Source organism: Prionailurus viverrinus, chromosome D4 (genome assembly GCF_022837055.1).
Source record: "Prionailurus viverrinus isolate Anna chromosome D4, UM_Priviv_1.0, whole genome shotgun sequence".
NCBI lineage: Eukaryota > Metazoa > Chordata > Mammalia > Carnivora > Felidae > Prionailurus > Prionailurus viverrinus.
In genome coordinates, this window is record NC_062573.1 from 28,123,812 (window position 1) to 28,138,488 (window position 14,677).

General features: G+C 50.3%; 1 protein-coding gene across 6 annotated transcripts in view; it reads right to left on the reverse strand.

The window, feature by feature from the left end:
* Positions 1-14,677, reverse strand: part of ALDH1B1 (aldehyde dehydrogenase 1 family member B1) — a 331,536-nt gene that overhangs the window by 83,068 nt on the left and 233,791 nt on the right. For 2 of the 6 annotated variants that reach the window (XM_047831285.1, XM_047831286.1), the window contains one exon: positions 7,869-10,454. The exons of 2 other annotated variants lie outside the window; for them this stretch is intronic. In XM_047831285.1, coding sequence (XP_047687241.1) covers positions 8,885-10,444 — 1,560 coding nt within the window. In that variant the 5' untranslated portion in view covers positions 10,445-10,454 and the 3' untranslated portion in view covers positions 7,869-8,884. Of the gene's footprint in view, positions 1-7,868; positions 10,455-12,401; positions 12,766-12,798; positions 12,949-14,677 lie in introns of those variants that run through there. 2 more of the 6 variants (XM_047831283.1, XM_047831284.1) reach the window with 2 other exon arrangements.

The following is a 14,677-nucleotide window of genomic DNA, read 5'->3' on the forward strand; positions in this document are numbered from 1 at the left end:
TCTGGTATCCTTTTTGGAATTGCATTTTCTCCCTTTGAGCCTGGCCATTCCGTATCTGAAATATTGGGGTGGCATCACCCTGATGTACTACATGGCAGGAGCAGAGCCTGAAAATCCAGAAACATGAGGTCCATTTGGGGATTCATCCCTGGCTTGCTGCCTGACTCCAAGCAAGTCCCCTCACCTTCTGGACCTCCGTTTCCTCATTTGAGTAAGAAGGCAACGAAACTAGATGGGTAGTTTGCAAACTTTAAAACACTGGAACCCCTTTCTTTGAATAAAATCAGAGTTGAAACTGATTAACTGGAAGCTGTGCCTGTGTGTTGGAAGTTGGGGCTGCGGAGGGTCCGCTCACATCCCTCCCTACTCAGCGCCCCTACCCCCCTCCCCGTACTGCAGGGTTTTTGTACCCAAGGTCTGTGGCTGAGTCTCTGTGTGATTTGCATAGTTGGGAAAAGACTTGGTAAGGCACAGTGAAACTGTCAGAAGTAGGGATGCTGTGGCCCTGGAGAAGGTACTAGAACAACATCATGCATGTGCTGATAAGCACATCCAGCAGAATCCATTGACTCACCTTACATTTGCCCAAAACAGTTGGAGAGCTGGGTCTAGATGCAGAGAGCAGGGCAGATGGAGCGCTTGGGTGACAGAGCTGAACATCAAAACCACAGGGGGCTGGGTTAGCATCGTAATGATGTGCAAAATAATAATATTGCACTCTCTGAAATTTTCACCAAAACCAAAAAGGCAGATTAAGAGGATTGTTCCAACCTAACGACTTTTTCACACTAGGAGAGCCCCCAGCCCCTCCCAGGGCTGAAAGAAAGGGTGCTGTTGCCATTTAGAAACATGGTGCCCCGAGGAACTGGGTTTTCTGCCCTATTTTCATAGATGTGCTGATGTCACATGACCCATGCACCTGAAAATAAATGTTTTTAAGGACAGTCTTTGTGGTCTGTTTGTCCTGGGAACACTGCTGTGGGTGGGCACAGGTCCCACTGATAGATCTCCACTACCGCTGACCATCTTGTCCTTTCCTCATCCACATCAGCTACTTTAGTCCTAATCCTCCTTCCTCTCACACCTGAGTTCTCGTCACAGCTCCACCTGGACAGCTTGTGCGAAATTTTTAACCAGTCCTAATCACCTCCTACCAGCCTGATCCTTCTAACTCCCCTGGAACTCATGTCTCCTACTGGATACGCATCCCAGTATTTCATTCATTCAGCTTAGCTGTGCCCTCTGTCATCTCCCGCATGCACACGGAGTGGCGTTTTCCAGAGGCCAGAAGGGTGCAGACACCGGCAGGATGAAGGTGGGTGGGAACTGGGCCGTCAGGCGAGACTCCAGTGGGGAAGATGAGGTTGCTGTCCTGCCAGGCAGCACAACGTGTCTGCTTGGTGATCAGAGCAGGGGGAGATCAGAGAAGACTTCCCGGAAGAGGAGGCATCTATGCTGCGGACTGGAGTGGGTATGGGGGATTCTGAGCCAGGGAAACAGCATGAGAAAGGAGCGGGGACGCAGAAGTGCAGGGTGGCTTGTGAAGGCGAGTAGTGAGCTGTGACCGGTTGCCTGGAGCTGTGGTGGCAGGTGGGGGGAGCAGTCTTAGGCCACACCCCTAAATGCCACCTGGCATTTGGGAGGAGGAGGTTGGACCTGATGCTCCAAGCGGTGGGCAGCCTGACTCACAGTCTCCTGTTTATAACTGGGCTTAAGGGAGACCGTTCAAAAGCCAATGTTCAATCCCAAAACCTAACCACTTCCCACCATACACAAAAAAGTCCAATTTTTAGTCAAAATGGACTTTTTCTTCAGATTTTATGGTAAAAATTAATCCTATGTCTTTAAAAAAACATTGCCCTCCCCACTCCCCCAGGATGGATGACACAAGAAAAATTAATAAGAACGAGCAAATCAATCGACGGTGAACAGTCCCCTCTAATGAATTTCCTCATTCCCAGCCTTTGCCAGGGCCTCCTGAACGTTAAATCAGAGAATGATTATTATATGATATTTTAATTAATTAAAGGAAGTGAAAGTGGTCTGGCGTCTGTAGCTGAATAACGGATTCAGAACGTGGGAGCCTGTCACCCAGGACAGAGCAGATAGCAGTGATTGCCCATGCTTGGCTTGGTGGGACTGACTTGTCTCCTGGAGTGTGGACTTTACAGTCAGGGCTCCCTCTGAGTCCAGGTGCAAGTACATCAGGGGCAGCCAGGAGGCAGAGCAATCTGTCTTCTTTCACTATGGCTGTCTTCCTCATGCCTAAATCTCCCTCAGGGCAGTGGCTGGTTGTCGAGGGAAGAGGAAAAATCACTGGGGGGGGGGGGGGGGGGGGGATGGTGTGCAGAAGCTTCTCTTCCCTCCACTCATAAACCCACCCACCACACACATTTGCAGACCACCAACCTTGCTCGGTGCTGAGGGTGTGCTGCCACTCACAGCCCCCCCGAGTCGCTGGTGGCACCAAGCCACCAGCTGCTGGAGGTGCCATAGTTGTCCCTCAGGCAGAATGGGCATTAGCTTTGGAGTTGAAGACTCAGAAGCAAGGTCAAGCTGCACCACAGTCTGTAGGTCTGGGTCACTTCCTCCGCTTTCAGAGCCTGTAATTCCTGGTCGGTCCTGCTGCCCCAAGCCTGTGTGAGTGAGTGGACATGCTCGGTCCACTCTGGAGGGGATGCTGAGGGCTGGGTGCCAGGTGGCAGGGGCTCAGGGAGACAGGTCAGACATGCTGGGGGGGGGGGGGGCTTGTGGAAGACACCATCCAGTGGGACAAAAAGTGAGACCCATTTCATTATATGCTGACAAAAAAGAGCTGGCACAGAACAAAACTAAATGAAGGGTGGGCCTTATGAGCTCAAAGGGGCCAGAGATGGCTGATTAAGATGGTCAGAGAAAGCATCCTGGAGGAGATGGGCCCTCAGTAGGGGTCTGAGAAAATGGGCTGGGTTTGGATAGGAAAGAAGAAAGGAGGAAGGAATAACATAAGCAAAGCTGGAAGGTGGGGCGCAAATGGCCCATGAGAGGGTTAAACTCTAAAAATATCTCTGTGAGGAACATCACGCACACCCGCATGGAGGTGTCATGTGTGTTAGAGCTGGGATGAGCTATCTGCTGAAAACTGGGGACCTCTCCCCAGTGTCAAAATGTCCTTGTAACTACATTTCCCAGCCTCCTCCAGCACCTTGGTTGGGTCAGGTCATTTGGGCCAGTGGACTGAATGGAAGCGATGTGTTCCATGCCGAGTCCAGGGCTTTAAAGAAATAGGTGGGCCCTCTCCACACTTTTGTCCCCATTTACCAGCTGACACGGAGGTCTCTGAGGCCCCACGCGGGGGTTTTCATTTGGGTCTGTAGACCCCTAGGGATTCTGTAGATGGATTCATGGGCCTGTGAGCCCCGTGAAAGTGTGCAGAAGTTTAAAAACAATGTTTTTAATGTTTATTTATTTTTGAGAGAGAGGGAGGGACAGAGAGAGAGAGAGAGAGAGCGTGAGTACGGGAGGGGCAGAGAGAGAGGGAGACAGAGAATCCAAAGCAGGCTTGGCGTGTCAGCACAAAGCCTGACGTGGGGCTCAAACTCATGAATCGGGAGATTGTGACCTGAGTCGAAGTTAGGCACTCAACTGACTGAGCCACCCAGGCGCCCCAAAAGTGTTCAGAATTTTATGTGGATGGGCATGGGTGCAGTTTTTTCTAGTAGCTTTCATTGTCTTTTCAGAAGAATACATAACATAAATGGTTAAGAACCATTGCTGACAGTGGAGCCACAAGATGGAAGGAATCTGTGCCTCTGAATCTCCATGTGGGAGATAAGTGCCAATTAACTGGACACCTGCATTAGATTATTACAAGAAATTAACCATCGTTATTCATTAACCACTCGTTAACCACTGGTTAATTGCTTAACCAAGATTAAGTAAGAAATAAACGGTTGTTGCGTTGACCCCCTCAAACTTGGCGTTTATTGTGGTACTAAAGTTAGGCTGGGACACGTGGGAAGAGTATGTGGCTGGGGGCCAGGAATCTGTACTTCAGGCCACGCTCTGGCACCACGGAGCCCCATGGCCTTGGACGGGTTACTTGGTCCACCCCTCTACCTAAGTGAGTGGGGAATCCGGGGCCTCTCCAAGGCCCTCATAATGTGCCTCCTTGCTTTCCTCCCAAGGTCCTCCAATTCTAGGATTAATGTATAGATCCCGGGGGTTTGAGGGGATTAAGTGGTGCTCCCAATCTACAGTAGTCTGGCTTTGACCCCTACCCTTCTGCACAAACTGCTCTTACCAAGTCTCGAGGGAACCCTGAGGCTTCAGCCAGGGCACACTTCTCTGTCCTCTTAACTGACCTCTTGGAAGCACTTGACTCTGCCGAGGGCTCCCTCCCTTTGCAAACTGGCTCCTTCCTTGGCTTCTTGACTCCTGCCTCTCAGGTCTTTTCCTCATGGTTCTCAGCTGCTTCTCCTTAGTGCCCTTTATGGAATTCTCATTCTTCACTCACCGATGTTGGCATTATCAGGATCAAGCTATCCTTCTTCTCCCAGCAATCTGTTGTCAACATGGCAGCTCCCATGATCCTTTTAAAACATGTCAGATCATGTCCCTGCTCTGTTCAAAAACCTCTGATGGCTCCTTCATCATGCAGAGTAAAGGCCCCAATTGGCACAGTGACCTTCAAGGCTCTAATTGCCCTTACCCCAAGACCCTCTACTTCTCTATCTCCATCTCTAGCCTTTGCTTGCTCCACTCTGGCTCCTTGCTTCCAGCCTTTGTGTTCTCTGACCCCCAAGATGTGCTCCATCCAGGCTCAGGGCCTTTGCACCTGCCATTTCCATAACTCTTGTAGTCCTTTGTCATCTCTTCAGTGAAACCATCTCTGAGCACCTTATTGAAAACTATAATTCCAACCCCACCCTACCCACGTTCCCTATTCTCCTTCCCAGCTAGACTTTTCTCTTATCCATCTGACAGAGTGTTTCACTTATTTTACTTGTGGTCAGCCTCCCCCATCAGGGAAAAGGTCCAGGACTGGTATTTAGCTCCCTACTGTATCCCCAGCACCTGGAATAATAGTTCCTAGCACATGGTCAGCACTGAATACAATGTGTTGAATAAACGAGCAAATAAATGAACTCAGCACCTTGTCCCCAAATCTGCTCCTCCAGCTAGGTTCCCTTTCATAATGCTAGCACTACTGCCACTTGGTCCCCAGCCGGGAGAATGGGTCACCGTAACTTCACTCTCCTTTTGCCGCAATCTGTCACCACACCTGGAAGCCCACCTGTGGGCTGCCAGGATCTGCCACCCGTCCTCACACCTGGCTCAGGTCAGCATCACTTTGGCAGTGGCATCAGCTCAAGGCCGACCCCACAACCCATCCTCCCACTGAAGCATAACCAGCTTTAGAAACTATAATATGATCCTATCACTTTCCTTGGGAAGCCCTCGTGGGTTCTCACTGCTGGACAGCATGTGAACTTCCTTGTCGGGCCTATAGCCCTTCATAATCCAGCCCCTGCCTCCTCTCAGGCCTTTCTTCCCAGGCTTGTCCTTTCCACACACCATTCTTCACACCCTCCATACTGTCTCACAAACCCCAGGCCCTTCTCCCAGAAACATGCTTCCTGTGTCTGCCTGGTTACCTCCTTTTCATCCAACAGATCCCCTGCCCCTCCCTTGGGCCTCTCCCCTGGGCTGAGTGGGGTGCAGTAGAGTCAGGACACCTGAGTTTGAATCCTGGCTCCACTTAATAGCTGAACACAGGGGCGCCTGGGTGGCTCAGTCGGTTGAGCGGCCAACTTCGGCCCAGGTCATGATCTCACAGTCTGTGAGTTCGAGCCCCGCATCGGGCTCTGTGCTGACAGCTCAGAGCCTGAAGCCTGTTTCAGATTCTGTGTCTCCCTCTCTCTGACCCTCCCCCGTTCATGCTTTGTCTCTGTCTCAAAAATAAATAAACATTAAAAAAAAAATTTAAAAAAAATAGCTGAACACCTCTGGGCCTCCACATTTATTTAGCAAGTGGAATGCTAATAATAAGTACCTTGTGGGTGGTTAGAAGCATTCCATGAGTCCATGTATGTTACTATAGGTGCCTTATAAATATTGTGTCGGCCTAATGTTCTTTCTTTCCGTGACCTCATGGCCTCTGTGCTTCTACTTACCACAGAACTTTCATCTCATTTGGGAATAGTCTCCCTGCCACACTGTGAGCTCCTGCAGGGTCAGGACTGCCTCATTCAACTCTCTTTCCCCACAACCTGCCTAGAACTGGCACCTGAGCCTGTTCCCCCCCCCCCCCCCCCCCCACCAATGAATGAATGATCCAAGCAAATTAACTAACAAGGTGACCACCAGAGGTCAGCCTCACACCCAGAATAGAGTCAACTCAAACTATACTTCTTTAAAAGGCCTGGGATCTGGGATCCGGGATCTGATCAAGGGTAGCCTTGGTGGATCCAGCAGAGAAGCAGGGTGTTTGATCTTGTTCAACAGCATTGCTATGGGCTCTTGAGGTTTCAAGGTATGGTTAGACACTGGCCCCCTTTCTGGCCCCTAGTGTATGCCTGAGAAAATGAGTCCAAATGAGCTTCAGGCTAAACCTCTCAGTTCCCACTTCCTCATCTAAAAGGGATCAGCCCACTGCCTACTTTACGAGATTGTGAGGCTTTGCTGGCATGTGAAGACGACTGGCAGAGATCGTGCTCCACAGAGGAGGTGCTTGGTGCAAATTTGTTGAATGGGTGGTGGCCCAGAATTGCAACATCTAGGACCAAGTGAAATCCTGCCCTTAACGCTGTCCAGGTCAGGCTCCTGCTCACACCTCCCACAACCAGAGCAATGACAGAGGACAGAGGGGCCTTGGTGGCTCGGCTGACTAGGAATCTGACCTGACGCCTCAGTCTCAGAATTTCAGGGATCGGAAGTGAGACCTATTAGATTGTCTTTCCGCAGTCCCACCCACACTGGGACACCTTCTGACAGTCCCTCTTGGTTTAGAAGTAGAGAACAAATGAGGAACCAGGCTGAAAACATTAGGATGCTACTTGTTAGTCAGTAGAGACCCCCACCCACCCAGCCACCCGCTCCCTCCCACCTCCCCCCACCAATGGCCTCCAGGAGAAATAGGTAAAAGGTGAGCATTGCAAGGGCAGTCAGGGTCACCCCAGCCTTAGACAAATGGTGCAGAAAGTAGGCCCTAGGAAGGGGAGAAGAGGGGTCTGTTTGGGCCTCAGGAAGCAGTTTCTGGCCCACTCCCGAAGACACGTGACAAAATCACCTCGATGCCTCGGTGAGATAACAGGACATTAGAGATGACAACCAACGCTGTGCATTTCCAAGACTGAGTGGACCGGGAAGTATGGGGACTCGTGAGGTCTAGAAAGATGGAAGACGAGGAGAGAGAGGATCAGCATTGTTTCTGTACCGTGGTCTGGCTGACTTGGAATTTCTCCCTTCAGATGAGGAATGAGGTCAGAAGACTAACAATAAATACATTGAACTCTGAGGTGTGAAAGTCTGGAAACCCCTAGTATGTCAGAATGGCCCTGATGCTGGGCTTTGCTGGAGGGGCAGTGTGTTTGGGTAGAGGCTGGGTGACAATGTGGAAGCCCTGAAATGGGAACCTAAATGAACTTGCTCTAGGCAGGAGGCAGGGCTTTTCTCTATGGGCCTTCAAGTTGCACTTTGTCACTCAGCCAAGAGAAAACAAAAATGCAACTAGAAATATTGGGGAGGGGACTTTTGTACCTGGCTGGGGGTTGACTGGATGCCCACCTGGGTCCCTTCCATCCCCACGACTCTAAAATTTTCAGTTGTAACAGAATATTGACCCAAAGTTCATTTGCAAATGGAATTATGAGTATTTTTTTATTTAATTTTTAATTGAAATTAATTCACATATCATAAAATTCACCCTTTTATGTGAATCGCTGTGCAATTCAGCACTTTTTAGTATGTTCACAAAGCTGTACAACTCTCACTACTATCCAACTTCAGAACCCTTCAAAACTTCCCAAAAAGAAATCCTATACCCATTGGCAGTTACTCCCCCTTCTCTCCTCCCCCAATACCTGGCAACCACGGATGTACTTTGGGTCTCTGGATTTGCCTATTCTGGACATCTCCTATAAATGGAATCATACAATATGTGGCCTTGTATGTCTGGCTTCTTCCACTCAGCCTAATGTTTTCAAGGTCCATCCATGTAGAATGTGTCAGTACTTCATTCCTTTTATGGCTGAGTAGTGCAAGGAATATTCCATGGAAACATTTCACTTATCCACTCACTCACTAACTGATGGACACTTGGGTTGTTTACTTTAAAGGAATGGTTATATAAATGCATTCTTTGCCCACTCCTTCCCTCAAATGAAGGAAAATCAGTAACAAAATGTAGGGTAAACAAGCGAAACAGCCTGATAACTGGTAATTTAAAAAGGAAAAGCATCCTTAATTTTTAGGTTAAGTCACTGAAAAATGGGGCCAAGATTTGGCATCCACCCAGTTCGAAATTCCTAACGCCTTCCCATCCTATGTCTAAGCCATCAGGTTAATCCACTGGGAAGTTCTTGGATCAGAAGGAAGAACTGAAAGCCACTGTCCAGGTGGTTTTCAATGTATTTTCTAGACTCCCAAGATTTCATGGAAGTAACTCAGGGCCACCAAGGGGGCTGGGACCAAAGGGCAGGTGGGTAGAACTTTGAGCCCAGTCCCCAACCCTGCTTTAACTAGAGCTGCTCTCATTTCAATTGCTTTATTTGGTGAGCTTCCCTCAAAGAGTTCATTTGGGACAAATAAAGTGGGGGCTGGGGCTAAAAAATGATTTGGCAACCGCTGGTCTAGGTGATTATGGAATTCCTGGACTGGAGGAGGGTCTCTGTGGTGGCCATTCTTATGAGTTCTTCTGAGGAATCTTGATAGTAACTGTCTTCACCTCGGTGTAGGCCTTTAGCCCATCCTCCCCCAGCTCCCTCCCATTGCCAGATTCCTTAAACCCTCCAAATGGCGTGTGGCAGGTGACAATGTTGTAGGTGTTTACCCACACTGTGCCAGCCTGGAGTGCCTGTGTGAAGTACATGGCTTTGTCCAGGTCCCGAGTGAACACGGCGGCAGCCAAGCCATATCTGGTATTGTTGGCCCTCTCAATCACCTCCTCCATCTTCTTGAATTTAAACAGGGGCTGCACAGGCCCAAAGATCTCCTCTCTGGCGATCCTCATGTCATCCTGCACACCACCAAAGACCGTGGGCTTGATGAAGAAACCACGCTCCCCCAAACGCTCCCCACCGCAGAGAAGTTTTGCCCCCTCCTTCTGGCCAAGCCGGATATAGCTCAAGATTCGTTCGAATTGCTCCTTGTCCACCTGGGGCCCCTGCTGAGTGTCCAGCTCAAAGGGGTTCCCGACTCTTCTCTGCTTAGCCTTCTCCACGGTTCTCTCGAGAAACTCATCGTAGATGGATTCTTCGACGAAGGTCCGGGAGCCTGCACAGCAGCACTGGCCCATGTTGAAGAATAGGGCTTCATGGCACTGCTCCACAGCATGGCCCAGGTCAGCGTCGGCCAACACTATGCTGGGGCTCTTCCCGCCCAGCTCCAGGGTGACTCTCTTCAGGTTGGAATCACCAGCCGCCTTCTGGATCAGGTGGCCCACCTCAGTGGAGCCGGTGAAGGCAACTTTGTCAATATCCATGTGCTGGGCGATGGCCGCTCCTGCCGTCGGGCCATAGCCAGTGATGATGTTCACCACCCCAGGGGGAAAGCCCGCCTCTTTAATGAGGGAGGCCAAGTACAGGGCAGAAAGGGGGGTCTGCTCTGCCACCTTCATGACCACAGTGTTGCCTGTGGCAAGTGCTGGGGCGAGCTTCCAGCCCTGCATGACCAAGGGGAAGTTCCATGGGATTATCTGGCCACAGACACCAACAGGCTCGTGCCGGGTGAAGCAGAAATGCTCGCCATCCATAGGGATGGTCTTGCCGTGCCACTTGTCGGCCCAGCCGGCAAAGTACCGGTATACTTTGATGACCTCATCCAGGTCCAAGACATAAGACTCCTGGAAAGGCTTCCCGTTGTCCAAGGTCTCCAGTGAGGCCAGGTAGACACGATCCCTCTCCACAAGGTCAGCCAGGCGGTTCAGCAGCCGGCCCCGCTCTGAAGCATCCATCCGACGCCACGGAGACCCCAGGCGGAAGGCCTCACGGGCTGCTTTCACAGCCCGATCCACATCAGCTCGGTCCCCTTCAGCCACGTGGCCAATGACCTCTCCCGTGGTGGGGTTCACTGTTGGGAAGGTCTTCTTGCTGGCTGCATCTTGCCACTCATTGTTGATGAACAGCTGGTTGTAGCGGATGTCTGGATTCAGGATGGGGCTGGGGAGGGCAGCTGCCGAAGAGTATGGGGCAGTCCTGCCATAGAGGCAGAGCAGTCGGGGCACAGGCACCAGGAAGCGTAGCATGCTCACGACTCTGGAGGGGGACAGGGGGAACCAGAGTGAACGGGTGACAGGGGACAAAGTGGTCCCCCAAAGGCCCACCAGCTAAGATGTTCCAAGATGCTAGCATAAAGGGGTGTCACTTCTAAAAACATGGATTGTAAGGGGTACAAAGGCCCTAAAGAACTCTGGCCCATCTCCTTCATGTCCCATCTTTCCCCCAGCTCACTCCCTCACCTCTTCTGGGTCTTGGGTCAAATGTCACCTGCTCAGCAAAGCCTCCCCTGACTGCCCTTTGTAAAATTTACAAAAGTGCAACTTTTCTCACCTCCAGCACTCTGTCCCCTACCCCGTGCCTTATTTCTCCCCATCTGACACACCAAATAGTATATTTACACACTCACATGTTTATTGTCTGCCTCTCCCCAATAAAACATCAGCTCCGAGAGGGCCGACATTTTTTTCCCCTGCTTTGCTGTGTCCCTGATACCTCGAAGAATGCCTGCTACAGAGTAGCTGCCCAACAGCTAGTTATTCAGTGATATACATCAAAATTTCCACAAAGACTGTTCGCGATTTGACCTAATAATGGGTAGAAACCAAGGGACTGACAGACAGAGTTACCTCTGAAACAGGGGCTTGCTTCACTTTACCTCTGTGCCTCAGTTTCCTCTTATGTGAAAGGCCTCACGGGGCTACACTGAACAGAGCTGTGCACATAAAAAGCATGGTAAGCCTCCACCCCAGTATATCAGAGCTGGCCTCAGACACTGGCCCAGCCGGACCCAGGGCAAAGGTCTCAATTTCCCAGGAGTGCAGCAAGTCTGGTAGCAGCTGGGAAGAAGGGCCTGTTTATTCTTGCCTACAACTCTGAAAACAGGGCAGACTTTATTAAAACAACTAAAGGGGCACTTGGGTGGCTCCATCGGTTAAGCATCGACTCTTGATTTCGGTTCAGGCCATGATCTCACAGTTCGTGAGTTCGAGCCCCTCATGGGGCTCTGCACTGACAGCACGGAGCCTGCTTGGGATTCCCTCTCTGCCCCTCCCTCTTCCAGCTTGCTCTCACTCTCTCTCTCTCTCTCTCAAAATAAATAAATAAATGTAAAAAAAACACTTTTTAAACCAACTATAAAATTAAGACAGTATATAAAATTTATTCAATGACATTTAAATGGGGTATAAAACTTACAGATTCATTGAAACAGTTACTCTTTAGCCAGGACATCAATCCCTTCACCTTCTCTGTTTCACTTGAGCCTTGACCCACCCAGCAGCCAAAAGGAATTGCACCTGCCTTCTCCACCCCCACTCCCCACCGCTGTATGGCTCACCCTCTGCCACTGGGAATCCTGGAAAGCAAAGCCCCAGCCAGGTCCCCCAGCTTCATATAAATCATATAAAGGAATTGCACCTGCCTTCTCCACCCCCACTCCCCACCGCTGTATGGCTCACCCTCTGCCACTGGGAATCCTGGAAAGCAAAGCCCCAGCCAGGTCCCCCAGCTTCATATAAATCAGAGCCCTCCCTTGGAGGGTGGTAGAGCCAGCAGACCTATAAGGGATACACTCAGGTTCCAACCTGTTCAGAGCTCTGTGCCGTGTTGAGACACAAGAAACTTTGGGTCCAAAGACCTGGGTCTGAGAAGGGAGGGATCCCAGGGGAGGGGTAACAACCCAGGAGTGGGGGAGTGGAGGGGCTAACCAGGTGAGAGAGATAGTCATAGGCCAAGGCTGGCAAGTCTTTCATGCTAAGCCAAGGCTGTTCCTCCTCTAGGGGCTTAAATAAATAGGGTCTGTGCTTAGAGCTTCCACTTGCATATAGTAAGATCACTGCTCACAGCACAGCACACTTTACAGTTTGCAGGTCATTTTCTTAGCAGTAAGTCACTGAGACTCCCAGCAACCCCCGGAGTGATCTGGGCAGATGATGACCCCCGTTCTGGAAGACGGCTGGGGATCAGAGAGGCTAAGGGACTCACCAAGGGCACACAGCAAGTAAGAGTAGGAGTCTCAGCCAGGATTCCCATAGTCTCAGCTTTGTGTTTCCTCCGACTGTGGGCAATTTCTTACAGTTCCTGGTATTAGTGCCCACTGTGCCAAGGGCCAGCCGCCCTTCTGGATCACCCAGCACGTGGCACCAACTTCACCTTCTGCGGGCAGGGGTGGCGCGTGTCACAGCCTCTTGGCTCCGGTCAGGGGCTCTAGGCTGGAGTGCGCTGGATGGGCGTGAGCTATGATTTCTAGCTAAGGTGGGCAAGGTTTGCTGGGATCTAAGTCCTCCGGGCCCCAATAGGAATCACTCCGTGCCCCGGGTGCAGGCACAAGCTTGGAAGCTGCAGCCTGCCCTCGGGATCGAGGGAGAAGGGCGCTAATTACCTGCGGCAGGCTCGGGTCCAGGTGCAGCTTCAAGCTCTCCCAGGTCTAGCCCAGCCTCCCGCCGCTAGCTCAACGCCGGTCCCGCTTCTGCGCAGCGGCTCAGCCTCTACTCCAAGCCGCGAGGCTCCGCCTGCGTCCCAGGGGGCGCCTATCTGCGGCCCGGGGCCAAGGCCGTTCCTCCCTCTAGGCGTGGGCGGGTCGGGGCTGGAAAGGCCGGGGATAGGGGAGGGCAGCGCTCCCCACTTCCGGGGTAACCCAGTCACCGCCTTCCCCCCCCCCCCCCCCCCCCCGAGTCTCGCGGCAAGCAAGAACGCCTTCGTCGCTTAGCGGCTCAATACTGCGGTCCTAAAGGCTCCTTTAGAAGCGGAAACAAAGACCCAGAATGGGGCAGGCCTTTCCCAAATCACAGTGATCACTCCGGTTACATTTTGCATATTCTCCCGCAAGGTGCACCTAGTTAGGTCCTCATCCTCGAGCCTCTGCTTAACCTCTTCTGTGCCTCCCTTGTCTTCCACCTTCGCCGCTCTTCTTCCCTGTACCTTTAAGATTTTATTTGGGTGCACTTTAAAAATGCATCTTTTTTTGTTTGTTTGTTTGTTTGTGTTTTTTGCCCTAGGACAAAAAGAATATAGGCACAATGTAGAAAAGCTTGGAAAACACAGAAAAGGATGAAAGAATTTTTAAAATACCTTCAATGCAGTTTTTCTATCAATTTCTGAGAAAAATGTTAAAATCTGTGACGATTGTGGATCTATTTCTTCTTTTAATTCCATCAGTCTCTGCTTCATATATTAGGTACATATATATTTATGATTATTTTGACTTATGTATTGAGCTTACATCATTATGAAGTTCTAGTTTTGATCTCTAGGAAAAAAAAATACCTTCAATCCTTTCACCCAGAAGTTGCCATTTATCTTGTCCATATTTTTTCCTCCGTATTTTTCAAAAATCCACTTAATAAAAAGGAAATCTTATGGTGACCTCTATTTTGCTGCCTGCTTTTTTCTCTTTTTCTTTCTTTTCTTTTTTTTTTTTCACTTAGTGATTTATTATGAACCTTTTCCATGTCACATTAATTAAAAAGCAACATCACCCTGTCCAAAGTGGGCATCTAATTCCATGGTAGGGTAGACTGCTGATGGACACTTAGATTGTGTCCATTTTGTTGTTGTCTTAAAGCGTGCTAAGCACACATCTCTGACTCGCTCCACCTCCACTGTGCCTTCCTTCTGGTTGGAGAGAGTGGGAAGCTACAAGCTCTTGTAGCCTTGTTTGCAGCTAGAGTTCTGGAGTGAACTGGCTGCTTCCAAATAGCAGTACCCCTGCCAGCTGTGGAAGGTGGAGGTTATTTTCCTGCCCCTTTGGAGGCAGGAGATTGTGAAGGCAGGTTGTGAAGATTCTGCATTGGTGTTCCTCCTGGGTATGGGGTGGGGGCTGTGGCTGTGGCTTCTAGACTCCTACTACCTGCTCTTTGAATCAGGGCTGCAGGGGTGTGTCTGGACCTAATAGCACCCGAGGTGGCCTCAGACAGTAAAGAGACTGGTGAGCCATGTCTTTCTTTGTTCTGGGAATCTGTCCTGAAGGACTAGTTCTCCCTGCTTCTCCCTCCAGCCCTTCCAACAATTCTATCAGCACCTGATTCTCCATATTAAATCCCTACCTCTGCACATATTTAGCACTCACATTTTCCTGTTCGACCCTGACTGATTCATATAATTTTTTCTTAAGCTACATCTCTATGGAATCTTCGGTTACCATGTCATTCTTAGGATGTTTACAGCCCTTGCTGCAAAATGTAGTTCTTCACTAAAGCAGTGAATCTTGTGTCTTGCCACAGCTCTGTTCATGTCCTGCTTTGGTTCTCCCCAGAAGTGTG